This window comes from Vulpes vulpes, chromosome X (genome assembly GCF_048418805.1).
Source record: "Vulpes vulpes isolate BD-2025 chromosome X, VulVul3, whole genome shotgun sequence".
In the NCBI taxonomy this organism is placed as follows: domain Eukaryota; kingdom Metazoa; phylum Chordata; class Mammalia; order Carnivora; family Canidae; genus Vulpes; species Vulpes vulpes.
Genome location: NC_132796.1, coordinates 13,875,364 through 13,890,324, shown reverse-complemented (window position 1 = coordinate 13,890,324; position 14,961 = coordinate 13,875,364). Strand labels below are relative to the sequence as shown.

Sequence of the window (14,961 nt, the reverse complement as noted above, 5' to 3'; positions counted from 1 at the left end):
AGTTTCAAGGGGTAGCCAGTTCTGCAGCAGGGCCCTGGACTAGGACATAATGGCAACTTTGGACGCTGCCAAAATCTCAGTATCCGGGAAGCACACACTACTGAGGTTCCAGTGAGTGAACAATACGTGTTTGCAGACTGAGTCTATAAAGAAATGAATAATTGACTCACATTCACTTCCTCTCTTAGTTCTGAGTGCTTAGAGGTAGAGGGCACATCCTACCCCCTTTTTGAACTTCAGATGCCTTTTAGTGGAGCCAGAAACCTTGGTCATAGTTGTAGGTTCCTGTTTCTACGGAGAGATTTCAAGATCAGAAGACCCCTTCCCATGATTGGTATCTGAAACCCCTAGATTAGAGTTTTATTTCTTTGTCCGTAACTTTGTTCACTGATTGGATTATCCTTACTATACCAATAAAGGAAACATAATCCTTGAACCTAGCAGTCATGGACCTCAGTGAGAATGACTTTATCGGCCTCTTTCTGGAAAACCCAGTTTTGATGGAGGAACCCAAATCTGCCTGACTGCCCAAGGAGCGGTGAGGGGTAGAAAAAAGAAGATCAGGTGTCAAAAGAAGATAAATCTATGTTTGTTTTTTTCTAGACCCGACAGCCCAGCCGAGTCACAAGTGAATGTGCTTGGCAGCTTTAGAAGCATGGGACAAGGTTGCCCCAAACTTGGGTCACCTTTCTTCTGTACCTTTAGCGCTGGTGAACAGTTTCTTACCTTTCCACGTCCTCATCCTACCGAGGAGCTCCAGCACCACCTCTCCCTCCACCACGCTGCGCAGCGACTGAGCTGTGGCTCCTGGTGTCCCTTCATGGCCAGACGAGTGGCACTCAGTTGGTGGTCTTCTCCTGGCTTCCCCCATCTCTCTCTTGGTGTCTCCTCTCCTGCAGCCGAGCGACCGTCCTCTCGTTTGGACCTACACCTCCTTTGAATCAGTGTCTCCCCTTCTTTCCTTCAGTTCTCGCCCGATGATCTCAGAAAACCCCTCTACTTTCTCTGTCCCTCTTGTCCTTACCCTCTTCCTCTGCTCCTCCACCCCTACTTTGTTTTTGTTCCTCTGGCGAGTGAGGAAATGACCCGAATGCAGTCGATAAGCTGGGAGGAGAGCCGCGTGGGCCCTTGTGCCAAGGAGAAAGAGGCCTGTAGGACCTAAAGTGAAATGATGCTTCGTAGCCAATCAGCAGTAAATGCTCCTGAGTCCATATTCAAGATGCAGAAGGCTCTGGCCACCGCCTCTTTCCCTCCCAGCCTATCAGCCTGAATGACAACTAGATTTTTGTATTTTGTCGTTTTGCCATTGCCTTTCATTTCCAGTAGCGCCACAGTGTTGCTTTCTGTTTTCACTGCACCTGTTCAGTATTTCAGCTACGGTGGGGGCTAAGTGAATTTTTATGGAGACCTCACCGTCAGGTGTTAACATTAATTCTATGTCAAATGCCTTCCCAGGCCCTTGCAGCTGATTTAAAAATAAACCTTCGAACAGACAGGGTTTTAACTTGGGAGCTTAATGTACAAACCCAATGGGACCATTTCTAATGCTATTTAAGATGCTCAGAGGAAATATGAGCCGTGGATCTGACCATGATGACAGTAACACTGGTGACAAGATGACAGCGAGGATGATGATGATGACAGCTTTGACTATGAGAATGATGATGAAGATGGGGTCAATGATGCTGATGCTGATGGTCGTGGTGATGGCCATGCTTTGTGGCGTACTTTCCATGTGCCAAGCATGGTGCCAAGTACTCTACACGGACTGTTTCCTTCAGTCATTACAACCACCGCAGGTCTGTAATCCCCATTTTGCAGAGAGGGAAATTGAGGTTTTGAACTAACTTGCCCAAGGCCACACAGCTCGCAGAGCTAGGCAGAGCTGAAATTGGAACCTAGGCCTGTCTGAGTTCAATACTTGTGCTTCTGACCAGTCTCCTGGGAGGCCCAGCACCCAAGGTGAGGCTGGTACTTTTTCTATGCCGATAGTTGGTGAGGGGCTCACATGCATTAGGAGAAGGGAAAATCTGAACTCCAGTCCTTTGACTTCTACAAATCTACACCCCTTCCTTCCAGTGACCCCTCAAAGGGTCTATTTCTGGCACACTAGTCTCTGGAAAATGTCCTGCTAATGACACGGGATTATAAACAGTCCTTTTCCCAGAACAAAAATTTAACCTTTGTATCTCAATCTAATTAGAAGTATTTTCTCTTCCAGAGGCAGGTTTTTCCCCCTCTTTGTTCCGTAGCTAAGAGGTTTCTTCATTGCCAAAAAAAAAAAAAAAAAAAAATCTCCAAACACCATAGCTTTTTAAGATGACAGCTGCTGGCCCAAGACCTTAGATGTGACCTGTGCTCCTGGATGAGCTGGCCGCTCCGACAGCACCTGAGCATGTGTGGGGTTCTGTGTGTCCAGCTGAAGGTTGTGTGACCTCAACCAAATGCAGGGACACACACTCACTGACTCTCACAGCCCACTGTCCAGGTGGTGTCCCCTGCCACCAACAGCACTTCTTCAGGACTTTTCTCCTCGTGATTGTGAGGTTCCCCAAGACTTGAGGAGGGCACTTCTGGCCTTGTAGTTTCTGGAAGATCAACATTTCTTCTCTACTTTAGAGAGGTCCTTGCCTTAACATCTCTTCCCACTGCTGTCTCGGGACTGGCGTTCTTCCTGTAGAGACTTCCTCCTTTCCCTTTGCAGGAAATGTGGTCCTTGAGAGAGCCCCGATAGAAGCAGATAACCCTGGGAGAACACCAATTGGTGAATACTTTGGGAATGGAGCACGAGAGAAGGTGACAAGGCTGGGGAGAAAACAGTACCAAGGTAGAGAAATAGGAAATACATGCCCGGCACGCGGGAGGTGCTCAGATAGGTTTTGTGAGCATCCATAAATGAATGGAGGGGAACTTAGTTCCTAGTCTAGCCCCCGCCCAGTCCTGCATGGCCCAGGGGCTGCCATCTGCCCCTGTGGGCAGCCTATAATTGGGAGTCTGGAACGAGATGGTAAATGCAAAGACCTCTGACATTCTCCACCTGGGCAAGAAAGGAGGCCGGACACCCCGTGCCCTGCCTGGCCAGTCCCCTAGATCCCTCCTGTGCTCTAGGGGAACCCAGCAAAGGCCATCGACAGGAGACCGGGCCTGTGAGCTGTGGGCTCTAGTCGTGCAGTTTTCCCTGTGATCTTCAGATCTGTCCAGCTTTAGTATTTCCCTTTTCAACTGACTGTTTACCTGGCGATGCCCAGCCTTAACCTGAGACCCTGCCGAGAGCACAGAGTAGGTGTGTTTGGCACAGGGCAGGTTCTTTGCCAGTGCTGTGATGTCTTCAGCCCAGACGCTGCCTCACTGTGGGCAACTGAGTCCCGGGAGAGACAAAGCACACTGGGACTGAAGCTGAGAAAAGCTTCCTACCTTCCCCCTTCCCTTCAGTCTTCGCTTCTTCCCTGGCCTGGTTTACAGGTGAACTGGAGGGACGCCTGGGCGGCTCAGTCGGCTAAGCATCCGACTCTTGATTTCGGCTCAGGTCATGGTCTCCGAGTCGTGGGATTGAGCTCCTAAGCGGGGAGTCTGCTTCTCACCCTCCCCTCCCCACCCCTCCTCTTGCTTGCACGCTCACACACTCCCTCAATAAATAAATAAATCTTTAAAAAAAGGTAAACTGGAACTTCACCATTCGTGGTCCCTCCCCACAGGCTGTACCCCGCATCCCCCCATAGGCTTTGCAGTTGGGTGGATGGGGAGTGAGTCTTCTCAGTGGTCCTGGGAGTGGCCCAGAAAGACCTACCCCCACTCCTTTGTGCACTTCCCTTCTTTCCACTTCTCCTTCACACTTCCCCATCTCCCATGGCCCTGCAGCAATTCCCAGGAGACCAAGTTTGACTCCTTCCTAGCAGACACCACTCATTCACAGGAGGCCCGAGTAAACTTTCCTCCCCACTGTGAGAGCAGGGCAGTACCTCATGTCATAATAGAGGAAACTGAGTCCCAGGGACATAAAATGACTTCCCCACAGTCATGAAAAGCTCTGTGTCTTCTTTTTTTAAAGATATTTATTTATTCATGAGAGAGAAAGAGAGAGAGAGGCAGAGACACAGGCAGAGGGAGAAGCAGACTCCACGCAAAGAGCCTGATGTGGGACTTGATCTGGGGACTCTAGGACCACGTCCTGAGCCAAAGGCAGATGCTTAACCACTGAGCCACTGAGCCACCCTTCTTTTTTTTTTTTTTTTTTTTAAGATTGTATTTGAGAGAGAGAGAGAGGACAAGCCGGGGGTAAGGGGCAGAGGGAGAGGAAGAAGCAGACTCCTCACTAAGCAGAGAGACTAATGCGGGGCTTGATCCTGGGATGCCAAGATCATGACCCGAGCTGAAGGCAGACGGATGCTTAACCAGCTGAGCCACCCAGATACCCCTGTGTGTCTGTGTCTTGAATCTCATCTGTTCTATTTCAATCACTGGTCTATTAGGTTTCATGGACTCAGGAGTTTATTCCATCTTTTTATTTAGCTCCTTACCCATCAAACAATACTTGACATTTTGATGGTTGAATCAGACCATCCCACGGACTTCGGTGTTCAGTGCTGGTTATGTTGGAGAGGTAGCAAGGGACCTCTTTGACTCAAGTGAACTTTGAAACCAAAGCAGTGGGTGAAGGGCTGTGCTTTTGGAAGAGAGTAGGTGCGCTCTACAACCTCTGAGCCTCACTCATCCTCTGAACCTCAGCTTCCTGCTTGGCACAATGGAGAGGTGAACTGGGCCAGTGACCCCAAGACTTGTTCAGGCAGGGGGACCTGGAAGTTTCACTGGGCCTCGATAACATCATCATCTCTCCTGCTGAGTTGCAACATTTTCATTCTTGCGCTCCTATCAGAAAAAAAATTGCACACTTCCCCAACACACGCACACACACACACAATTATGTCTTCCTGTATTTTTTATTACGTATGCTATAAAATAGGAAAATGGGAATAAAAAGGATGAGAGGGCAAAATGAGCATAAATGAGCTTTATGGTAACCTCCCCTTGTTCCCAGGAAGACCTCGAAGTCCTCTGGTGTCCATAATGCTCGGGGCCCTGCTCGCTCCTCCTGACTCACCACCTCCACCATGTTTCACCAGCATCACATCAGAGCTGAGATATGTAGTCTGTACCCTGCAGAACTGCCCAGGGCCACTGGCCATCTCACTGAAGGAGAGACTCAGTCCTGAACCACGAGGCCACCACGGTTTCCATAAATGGGGTAACGTGTCGGGGAACTCATTTCCAAAGCTCACCTGGGTGGTCGTATTTCTTTTGGAGGGCTGTGTCTGTCTCTGGATATAAAAGGCAGTCAGCTGTAAGGCAGGCAACTATTTTGTGTATTCTCCGTATTTTCACTAATTTGGGAACGCATTCATGGGGTAATTATGTTCACAGCACCAGCAGAACGGCTCTGTGCTGGTGTTTAAAGCTCAGAAAACGGAATCACTGGGGCAAGTAAGTAACAATTATTACACCCTGTGGGGAGAGCAAAACCATGTTTTACCCAGCTGGAATGACTTCTTAGATACCGAGTGCAGATCGGGTCCTGACTGGTGAAATCATCCACGTTGTATTAAAGGACAAAGACGCATTGCTCACGTGACTCCTCGTAAGTGGCAGGTGATTTTTATACAGAATTAAGGCAGTCATCCAGGGTGTAGTCGAAGTACTGGATCAAAAGCAGAAAATCGACTCAGGGGGCACCTGGGTGGCTCAGCGGTTGAGCATCTGCCTTCGGCCCAGGGTGTGATCCTGGGGTCCCGGGATTGAGTCCCACCTCGGACTCCCTGCATGGAGCCTGCTTCTCCCTCTGCCTGTGTCTCTGTCTCTCTCTCTCTGTGTCTCTCATGAATAAATAAATAAAATCTTTTTTAAAAAACCAGAAAATCGGGCAGCCCGGGTGGCTCAGCGGTTTAGCGCCGCCTTCAGTCCAGGGCATGATCCTGGAGACCCAGGTTCAAGTCCCACGTTGGGCTCCCAGCATGGAGCCTGCTTCTCCCTCTGCCTGTGTCTCTGCCCCCTTCTCTCTCTCTGTGTCTCCATGAATAAATAAATAAATAAATAAATCTTAAAAAAATAAATTGTATATATAAAAAAAAAACAAAATCGACTCAGAATAGAGAGTGCTCGGCGAGGCAGGATTCTCAGCAGAGGTCTCTGCGAAGTCAGATGTGTCACCTTTTCCCAGGGGCAGAGGAACTCGGGGAGATGCCGTGAGAGCTGGGGAGAAGTTGAGGGAGCTTGGGCAGATGCTTTATTCTTTTCCGTGAAGCATGAATCCAGATCAGTCACTCAGAAGGTTGGCCGGCAGCTGCCTCGTCCCCTGTCCTCTAACTTAAGAGTTCCCAACCTGGCTGCACATTAGAATCACCTAGGGAAACTTGTAAAACCCCAGTGCCCCAGTTGTGCCCCGGACCGATTAAATCAGAGTCTGGGGGGAAGGGAGAGACCCAGACATCAGTAGTTTTTAAAAGCTCCCAAGAGATTCTAATGTGCAGCCAAGTTTGAGAACCAGCGCTAAGCCAGAACTTGTCAGACTTTAACGGAACGTGTGTGCACACAAACCCCCCGGGGGCAGCCTGTTAAGGTGCAGATTCTGATTCAGGAGGCCTGGGGTGGGGCCCAAGAGCCTGCATTTGTAGCAAGCTCCCAGGAGATGCTGCTGCAGCTGCTTCAAGGACCCCACTGTGAGCAACGAGGACAGAGACGATCCAATTTTGACCCCAAATAATTGACAGCTGCCTACAGGCTCCCTACAAATCAAAGCTCTCACAGTTAGAAAACATGTATCTTCAGACAATTATCAAGGTATATTTTTGAAATGAATGTTTTAGAGGAAGAAGTTGATCCGGATAGAAAAATCTCATTGGGGCTTGTTTCGGCGGGATTGGAGAGCGGGTCACATCTGCCTGCTGTTTGGGGCCGAAGGGGGGCTGTTCAGGAGCAGGGCCTGGGGGCAGTCGGCCCAGCCAGCCCAGGGGCACTAAGATCACTTCCCCTGAGGCTGGGCTGGCCCTCCGGGGCCTCAGACGGTGTCCCTGGCTGGGGTTGCCCCCTGGAATAAGCTCTGCTCCCCAGAGCCTGGGCCCAGCCGGAGAGTGCTTGCTGGGGGGCACTGGGCTCTGCACACCAGGGCCCTGCGATCATCTTGGTAGCTGTCTGTGGTGAAAATGCTCTAACCTCACAAAATAACAGCACGCCCTCCCTGGAAGATGATCTGGGCCTCCGAGAGGGACTCCTGGCACGCTCCGGGGCTTTTTCCAAATTCCCTGCTCAGAGAGCCCACTGTATGCGAGTTGGTCTTGGGGACTCAGTTGGGGCAGGGTGGAGTAGAGCTGGTGCAGCAGGCTCCTCAGGGGGCTTCACTGGGGCCCTGGCAGAGGGCATTGGGGTGAGGGGATTGGGATGTCTGGGAGTGTGATTGTGTGTGTGAGAGAGGGAGGGAGGGACAGGGAGAGAGGGAGACGGAGACACTGACTTAGTGATAAATGCCCGTAATGAGGAAATAGAAGGACTCTAGGACCTGGAGGCTAGTCTCAATTATCTGAGTGTTTGAGTGTTTTTTGCTTTTTATATTAAGCCATAAACGAATCCTCATTATAAAAATGTCAGTCTGTAAGGAGGCCCGGAGGGTGACGCGAGTGCTCTGTGCAGCCGTCTGGAAGCGGGAAGCCTGGGAGGCAGGCATGGCTGGCAGCTGCACCTGGTGGGGCGCACATGGGGGGTGGGTCCCTAACTGGCTGCCCCGGAGAAGGCCCCAGGTCCTTCCCGCATGGGCAGGTCCCTCCCGCATGGACCTCCAGCTGACGCAAACAGCACACAGGCAGCTTCACTTTGGCTTTCTTTCCCCGGGGGAGCCAGATGAACCCGGGGACCCAGGGTGGATCTGCTCTTCCCTCTGCTTGTGCTCTCTATCTCTCTTTCAAGTAAATAAATAAAATCTTAAAAAAAAAAAAGTACCTAAGTCATCAGATTATTATGTAAATGAGTTAATACACGTAAACTGCTTAGAAAAACAGCTGGCATGTAGCTATTGTTACCATTTTATTCTCCGAGGCTTGCTGCTGGCTGCTGAAGGTGGGTAGCTGTCCTGTGACCCCCCATGGTGCCCACGGGGCCTGATCCTTTGCTTTTGTCACAGGGAGAGCACAGTGACTTTTATAATAACTGGCCTTGGGCCAGTTTTGGTCAGACTTTCTGGGTCGCAGTGTCCTCATCTGTAAAAAGGGTCAGGAAGAGTCTGGAGAGCCTGAACGCCCCTGCCAGCCTGGCCATGCCACGGTTCTATAAATGGTGAGCCTGCGACCAGGGGCTGGGCAGGAGGAACCAGACTCAGGAAGGCCTAGACGCGCAGTCATGCACCCCTTCCCTCAGAAAGTGTTTCCTGGGCACCTACTATTCACCAGATACAGAGAGAAAGATGAGGCAGTCCCTCGCTCCTGAAGAAATGAGTGACTAGGCAATCCCAGTACGAGGCGGGGGCTCAGGGTCAGACAAGCGCAAGTTGGGGTGCCATAGGAGCTCAGTGAGGTGGTGGTGAGATCTCAGGGGCTGGGACCCCGAACTCTGACGGATGAGCAGGAGTTGGCTGGGTGGGTGAGGGCAGAGGCCCAAGAGGCCTCCAGGCTGAGGCACAGATCCTAGGGGGAGCCTGCCTCTGGTATACTTAGGTGATAGCTAAGTGAGGGGTTCAGATAACAATTCTGTGACCCCATAGGTCTCTGAACCTGACTATTGCTCCAGACAGCCTCTCCTCACCTCATTTGTCCTGGGCCCTGAGGCCTTTCCCCAGACTCTCCATCTGGGGGGCGTGTGGCCTCTAATGGAGTAGACCCCAACCTTCCAGGTCTAGCAGCTGCCCAGGGGCCAAGAGATTGAGAGTGACCCACAGGTCCCAACTCCCCACTTCCCATCCGGCCACGCTGTATTGGCCGACCCCTGGCCATCCCCCCACCACCCCCCCACCCCTGGCCCATGATGGTATAGGCAGGACAGATGGATGGCCTCATTTAAACCCATTTGCAAAAGATGTTCTGAAAAACCTGAACAAAATATTCCGTCATCTCTGAAGACATCATGCCCCTCCACTTGAACGTTAGTTGGTGGCTCCTGTGATTCCTCATGATTTGAAGAGGTGCCTAGCACGCCCGCCTCCCCATGCTACCCAGCAGGGAGGACACCTTCTCTCCTGTCAGCTTGATTCTCACTCATCCTGGGGTCGGGAGGCTAGAGACTAGCCCTTTGAACCCTCATCTTATGAGCTGGTTGTTACTCACAGAGCATCGCCAGGGCTCCCAGCAGCTGACCCAGCGGTGGGGCACCCACTGGCAGGATGAACGACAGGGGAAGAGGAGCAGAGAGAAAGACTAGAGACTTTCTGGGAGGCAGGAGGGTGCATGCTGAAGGCAGGGCTACTGTGTGTTTTGCCAGCGTAGCCAAATACAAGCCTCATCTCCACGAGCCCAGTGGCTCTCTAGGGAAGGAACTGGGGTCTGGGGGTGCTCACAGGGCCTACTTTGGCTGAGTAATCAGGCAGGCCCAAAGGTGTCATGTGGAAGGAGGTGAAGTGAGGTTAGGCCCAAGCTTCCTTTCCCCTTTGCCCCAGCCCTGCTTCCAGAGATTTGAGTCCCCAGCAGGAGATCTCAGCGCCTCCCTGTAACTCCTAGGTTCTGAGGTGCCCTCCCGCCCACATGGCATCTGTCCCAGGAAGGCTGAGGTGTAGAGGATGCCGGCCTTCTTGCCCTCCAGTAACATGGCTTTGGGCTGCGTTTCCCAAAGATGGGAACTCTGGTGACCCTTCAGCTCCTTCCCCTGAGCAGGACAGAGGAGGGCCCTGGTGGACAAAAGAGAATAAGCAAATAGTTCAGTGATTTTTCTGGAAAGGACCTGCCCACCACTTTGAGGAAATCTTAGGCTCGAGTGCTGTATTTACACAGCTCTGCAGGCACATGCACTTGAGGTTGAAGGCTGTAGAGGACTGTCCTTGCCAAGAAACCCAATACACGAAGGAGTGTGGCCCTCACGGCTCCCACTGGGAGAAGAAGCCGGGGATCTAATCCCAGCCTTAGTGTCCCTAATGGTCATCTAACATTCCTAGGGAATCAGTTTCCTCATCAGTAAAATGGGCATAATTCTAGGACCCCTCTCATAGTGTTCTGAGGATTAAATGAAGTAATGCATGGAAAGTTCTCAGCATTCTTGGCAGAGACCTAGCACGTATCAAATGCCCAGTGAGTTTTGGCTCCAGCCATCTGTGAAAGGAGCAGGGGCCCTCTGTCCTGGCAAGGTCCCCTCCTCACACTCTGAACAGGAAGGTTCTGGGGGAGTAGGGGGCCTAGAACTGGAGCCAGGTGGGGAGATGAGTGAGGTTTCATGGGAAGAGGTGAGCGCTAGCACCCGAACTGAAGATGTGTGCCAGGAGCAGGGGGAAGAAGCATCGAGAAGTCTGCTTTCTCTGTGTGGGAGGGGCCGGGGGTGCGTGAAGGAGACAGAGACGGAGGGAGGCCGTCTCGCTGGGAAGGGCAGGTAGGTGCAGCTGTTACAAGAAAGCAGCCTTACAGCTGGGTAATCCTAAACTCACAGGAAGCCCGAAGATGGCACAGAGCATGTCTTGACCTCTCCCAGTGAGTTGCCTCAAAGGCCACCAGAAGCCACCTCAGATGGGTGGCCATGGGTGCCTTCTCTCACTGCTGCTGTCCTCGCCCTCACCGGCCCCATCTCAGCTTCCCTGTAACCTTTTCCCACCCCTCCCTGGGAGTTCGGGTCACTGTCTCCTGCCTTCTTGATGCCTTCTCTCTCGTGCCAGCAGATCTCTTGCTCAGAGATGTGCGCCCCACTGGCCTCTGATGTGCGCTAAAGCAGGAACCTTGTGGGACTGGCTCCTGCCGGCATCCCCAGCCCCCAGCAAAGCGCTGGTGTGCAGTAGGCATTGAGCACATGGAGTGCTTGCACGAGCGAATGAATGCGTGCATGCGTGCATCCGGGAATGGGGGAGCCAGTGGTGCGTTGGAGGCACGATACTTTGTGGTTTGAGTCAGGCGGCATGCCTCGCCGGGAAAAGCAGGCCCCTTCGGTTGGGGGCAAGCCCCCTCAGCTTCCCCGGGGTGGGCTGCCTCCCTACCCTGCCCTAAAGGTATCATCGGCCAGCCCGCTGGGTCACCTCCTGGTTTCCAGAGGACCCCCTGCGTCTAGGGAGTCAGGCTCTGGAGCCCTCCCTCAGAGGCACCAGGGCTCGCTCTGCCGAGGGGCGTCCCCCACAAAGTTGTTTACAAGGCATCCTTCCGGGGCCCTCGCCTCCTCCTGCTTCAGAGAAATTCCTTGTCCTGTGCACTTGACACATTTTGATGGTCTGGGAATACCACACAGTTGTTCATTTGTTAACACGGCCTTCCCGTAGTGAGGCCTGCTGTGTTTCTTTGCACCCTCGCGGGCTGCTGGGCTGCCTCTCCTCCTCGTGGTGGAGGTTGTGTCGGTATTTGGGGGTGACCAGAGGAGGACGCGAGGTGACCCCGGGACTAGAGTCCAGACGGCTCCAACAGGTGAGGTCAAGAATCTGAGTTGCCCAAGGCCTGCCTGGCGAGCCTGAGGATTATTGAATTATTATTGAGCCCAACCAGACTCCAGGGCTGCACAGATCCCCGAGTTAGACATGGTGCCTGCCTTCTCCATGGCAACCAGGCTAAATATGGACGCGTTTCCATGGAGAGCCATCTCGCAGTTGCAGCCCTGCTTCCTCCAGGAAGCACCCGCACTGCGTTCCTTCGGCCTCTCAGGAGGCGGCCAGAGGTGCCCGGGATGTTTGTTTCCAGCAAGTCTTCCATCTCCCCGGCCCTAGAACAGCGGCATCCCCGCTCGACCAGCTAGAAGTTAGGAGAGGTCCCGGGTCACAGACATGAGCTGACTGCGGAAAGCGCCCCTGGGCCCGATGAGCACTCATGCCATTGTCCCACGTCCACGTCCACGTCCACCGGCTCCGCGGAGTGGCTTCTCCGTTATGGGGGGGACAGGGGATGGCACCGGTCGGAGGGAGTCCGTGACACAGCTGCCACGATCCCTGTGGAAATGCACCGCCGTCCCTTTCGTCAAGCCTCCCCGGGAGGAAGCATTGCTACAAAGAGTCTTTAAGATGCTTTCCGTAAGCCGGGTGGCCCTCTTCGGTTCTCTTAGAACGTTCTAACGTGACAGGATTTTATTTTGTTCTCGAAGTGAAGTAAGTCTTCGCTGCCTATTTGCGTGTGGACGAGTCAAATCTGCACACATCTTGACCGTCCGGTAGAGCACCGTGGGACGGAACTTTGTGTTTGGCGAAAGCTAAACATATAAGCCGAGTATTAGGCTTAAAAATACTCTGTTTAACCTCTCTTGGCTGTTTAGTCATTACATCATCTGTGTTTATAGCTTAATCGTCTGTTAAATTGGGCCTCTCCGCGCACAGCTGATCATTTGGGTGTGTTTGTATATATTAGGAAATATCTATAACATGTATGTATACAGAGAGACATGGGTGTGCTCCCCGGTTCACTAAGATACGGAAACTTTTAGGAGACGCGGAGAGAGCGAGCACTTCGGAGGGGAGGGTCATAAATAGTCTCTGCCGGAAGATTCACGTTGTGCGTTCCGTGTTGCAGGCCCGGTGGCATCAGAGCCGAGTGATGGATGACCTGCGGTCCCAGAACCTCTCCATGGACATGACCGACTCCTCTCCCGCCTTGGCCAATAACAGACTGGAGAATGGCATGGCCCAGCTGATCACCACCGAAGCCTGGAACATCAACTCCACTGACCTGGTAAAGAAGGCCCTGGTGACCGTGCCGGCCCCGTCCATCCTGAACCCCCCGGCCGAGTCTCAGAGCGGAGTGGCTCTGAAGGTGGCGGCCACCGTGCTGCAACCCCTGTGCCTCGGGGAGAGCCCGGTGGTGATGCCCATTCACATGCAGGTGGAGGGAAGCTCGGCGCCCGAGCTCAACCCTAATGGCAATGCCACCTATGTCATGACCACGCAGGGCCCCGTGCAGCTGCCCGTGGTGCTGGAGCAGCACGTCTTCCAGCACCTCAACTCCCCTCTGGTCCTGCCGCAGGAGGCCCCGTGCTCCTCCAGTGCCATCCACAACAACCTGTTCCAGGGAGCCGAGGACCCCGAGGCCCCACCCCAGCTCCTGGACCTGCGGATCCCCAGCCAGCCGCAGGAGCCCACGTTGCCATTTGAAGCCGTGCTCCAGAATTTGTTCCCCTCACAGGGCGCTCTCGGCCCCCCACCCTGTCAGCCTCCTCCTGGATACGCCCCGGTGCCCCCCCAGCCCTTTAACTCCCCGCTGTCCCCCCTGGTGCCCCCGGCCACCCTCTTGGTGCCCTACCCTGTGATCGTGCCCTTGCCCGTGCCGGTCCCCATCCCCATCCCCATCCCGGTGCCTCAGAGTCCTGAATCCAAGCTCGGCTCCAGTTTCCCCAAGCCGCCGTCTTCCTTCGGCCTGCACCCCTTTAAAGGCAGCCAGCCCCCCCTGGAGAAGGAGGAACTGAAGCCCTTCGATCTCCTCCAGCCGAGGGAGTACTTCCAGCTGAGCCGCCACACGGTCATCAAGATGGGCAGTGAGAACGAGGCCCTGGATCTGTCCATGAAGTCGGTGCCCTGGCTGAAGGCTGGCCAAGCCAGTCCCCCCGTCTGCCAGGAAGATGCGGCCCTAGACCTGTCGCTGGCGGCCCACCGAAAATCTGAGCCTCCCGTGGAGACCCTGTTCGACGGCAGCGGGTCAGCGGACCGCCCGGCTCACGGGGCGCTGGAGAAACTTCCCGGGGGCGGGGACGCGCCCTTTGCCCCTGCCACGGCCCCCGGGGCCTCGGCCACGGAGAGCCACGTGGGGGGCAGCAACCCTGCCCAGCCACCCGGCCAGCCCGGCGGGGACGTCAAGGCCGAAAATCACCCTGACGTGGTGAGCGAGTCCCAGGCGGCCAAGGTGATCGTCTCGGTGGAAGACGCCGTGCCCACCGTCTTCTGCGGCAAGATCAAGGGCCTCTCGGGGGTGTCCACCAAAAACTTCTCCTTCAAAAGAGAAGACTCCGTGCTTCAGGGCTACGACATCAACAGCCAAGGAGAAGAGCCCGTGGGCAGCACGGAGCCCCTTAGGAAACCCGTCAAAAACCGGAGCATAAAGTTAAAGAAAGTGAACTCCCAGGAAATACACATGCTCCCGATCAAAAAACAACGGCTGGCCACCTTTTTTCCAAGAAAGTAAATAATGGCTTTTTAAAATTTTTATGATTATAATATGGGGAAAGGTGCATTGGTTTTATAAAAAGGCATTTAAGACAAATTATCTTTGTTAATTATTTGGGGGAGTAGTTGGGAAGCGGGAAGGCGAATTGGCTCTAGAGGCCCTGTAAGCTAGGATCGTTTTCTTTTTTAATTTTTGACTTTTCACAAATGAGTAAATAAGAGCAACCTATTTTTCAAGCAGATTGCACATTTTTTGCAGCTTTAATGGAATATTGGGTGAATCAGAGGGGTAAAAAAAAAAAAGCTATTTTCATTGCCACAAAGTGCTTTGATGATGTAATACCTAATAAAGGGTAGGATGAATATTTCACAATAAATGTTTGTTTGCACTAATTGGTTGCAGCATTCTATCATTTTTTAAATTTGCATTCCTTAACTGGTGTGGTTTGGCCAAAACTGTTGCTAGTAAAGCACTGCAAGTTCTCCGTGTTTTGAGACCTAAGCTCTTCGGGGGCGCATCGGGCAGAGAAGGATTATATTGGCCTCTGCCCCCATTAAAGGAAGACTTGGAATATGTATGGCCTGGAGCGAGTCACTTCCCCCTCTAAACCTTGCTTTCTTCATTCGTAAAAATGTGGCACAGAGAAGGGGTGGGGAGGTGAGTTGCCAGTCCCCGAGGCCCCTTCCAGGTCACCATAGACCGTGGGTGTGGAGAATTCTGTGTCTGA

At 53.1% G+C, this 14,961-nt stretch overlaps 1 protein-coding gene across 7 annotated transcripts in view; it reads left to right on the top strand.

Annotated features, from left to right (window-relative positions):
* RAI2 (retinoic acid induced 2) overlaps positions 1-14,626 on the top strand; it is a 387,183-nt gene extending 372,557 nt beyond the window's left edge. For 4 of the 7 annotated variants that reach the window (XM_072744882.1, XM_072744880.1, XM_072744881.1 and 1 more), the window contains one exon: positions 12,651-14,626. In XM_072744882.1, coding sequence (XP_072600983.1) covers positions 12,675-14,252 — 1,578 coding nt within the window. In that variant the 5' untranslated portion in view covers positions 12,651-12,674 and the 3' untranslated portion in view covers positions 14,253-14,626. The remainder of the gene's footprint in view (positions 1-12,650) is intronic. The other 3 variants (XM_072744884.1, XM_072744883.1, XM_072744885.1) reach the window with 2 other exon arrangements.
* The last annotated feature ends 335 nt before the right edge of the window (positions 14,627-14,961 follow it).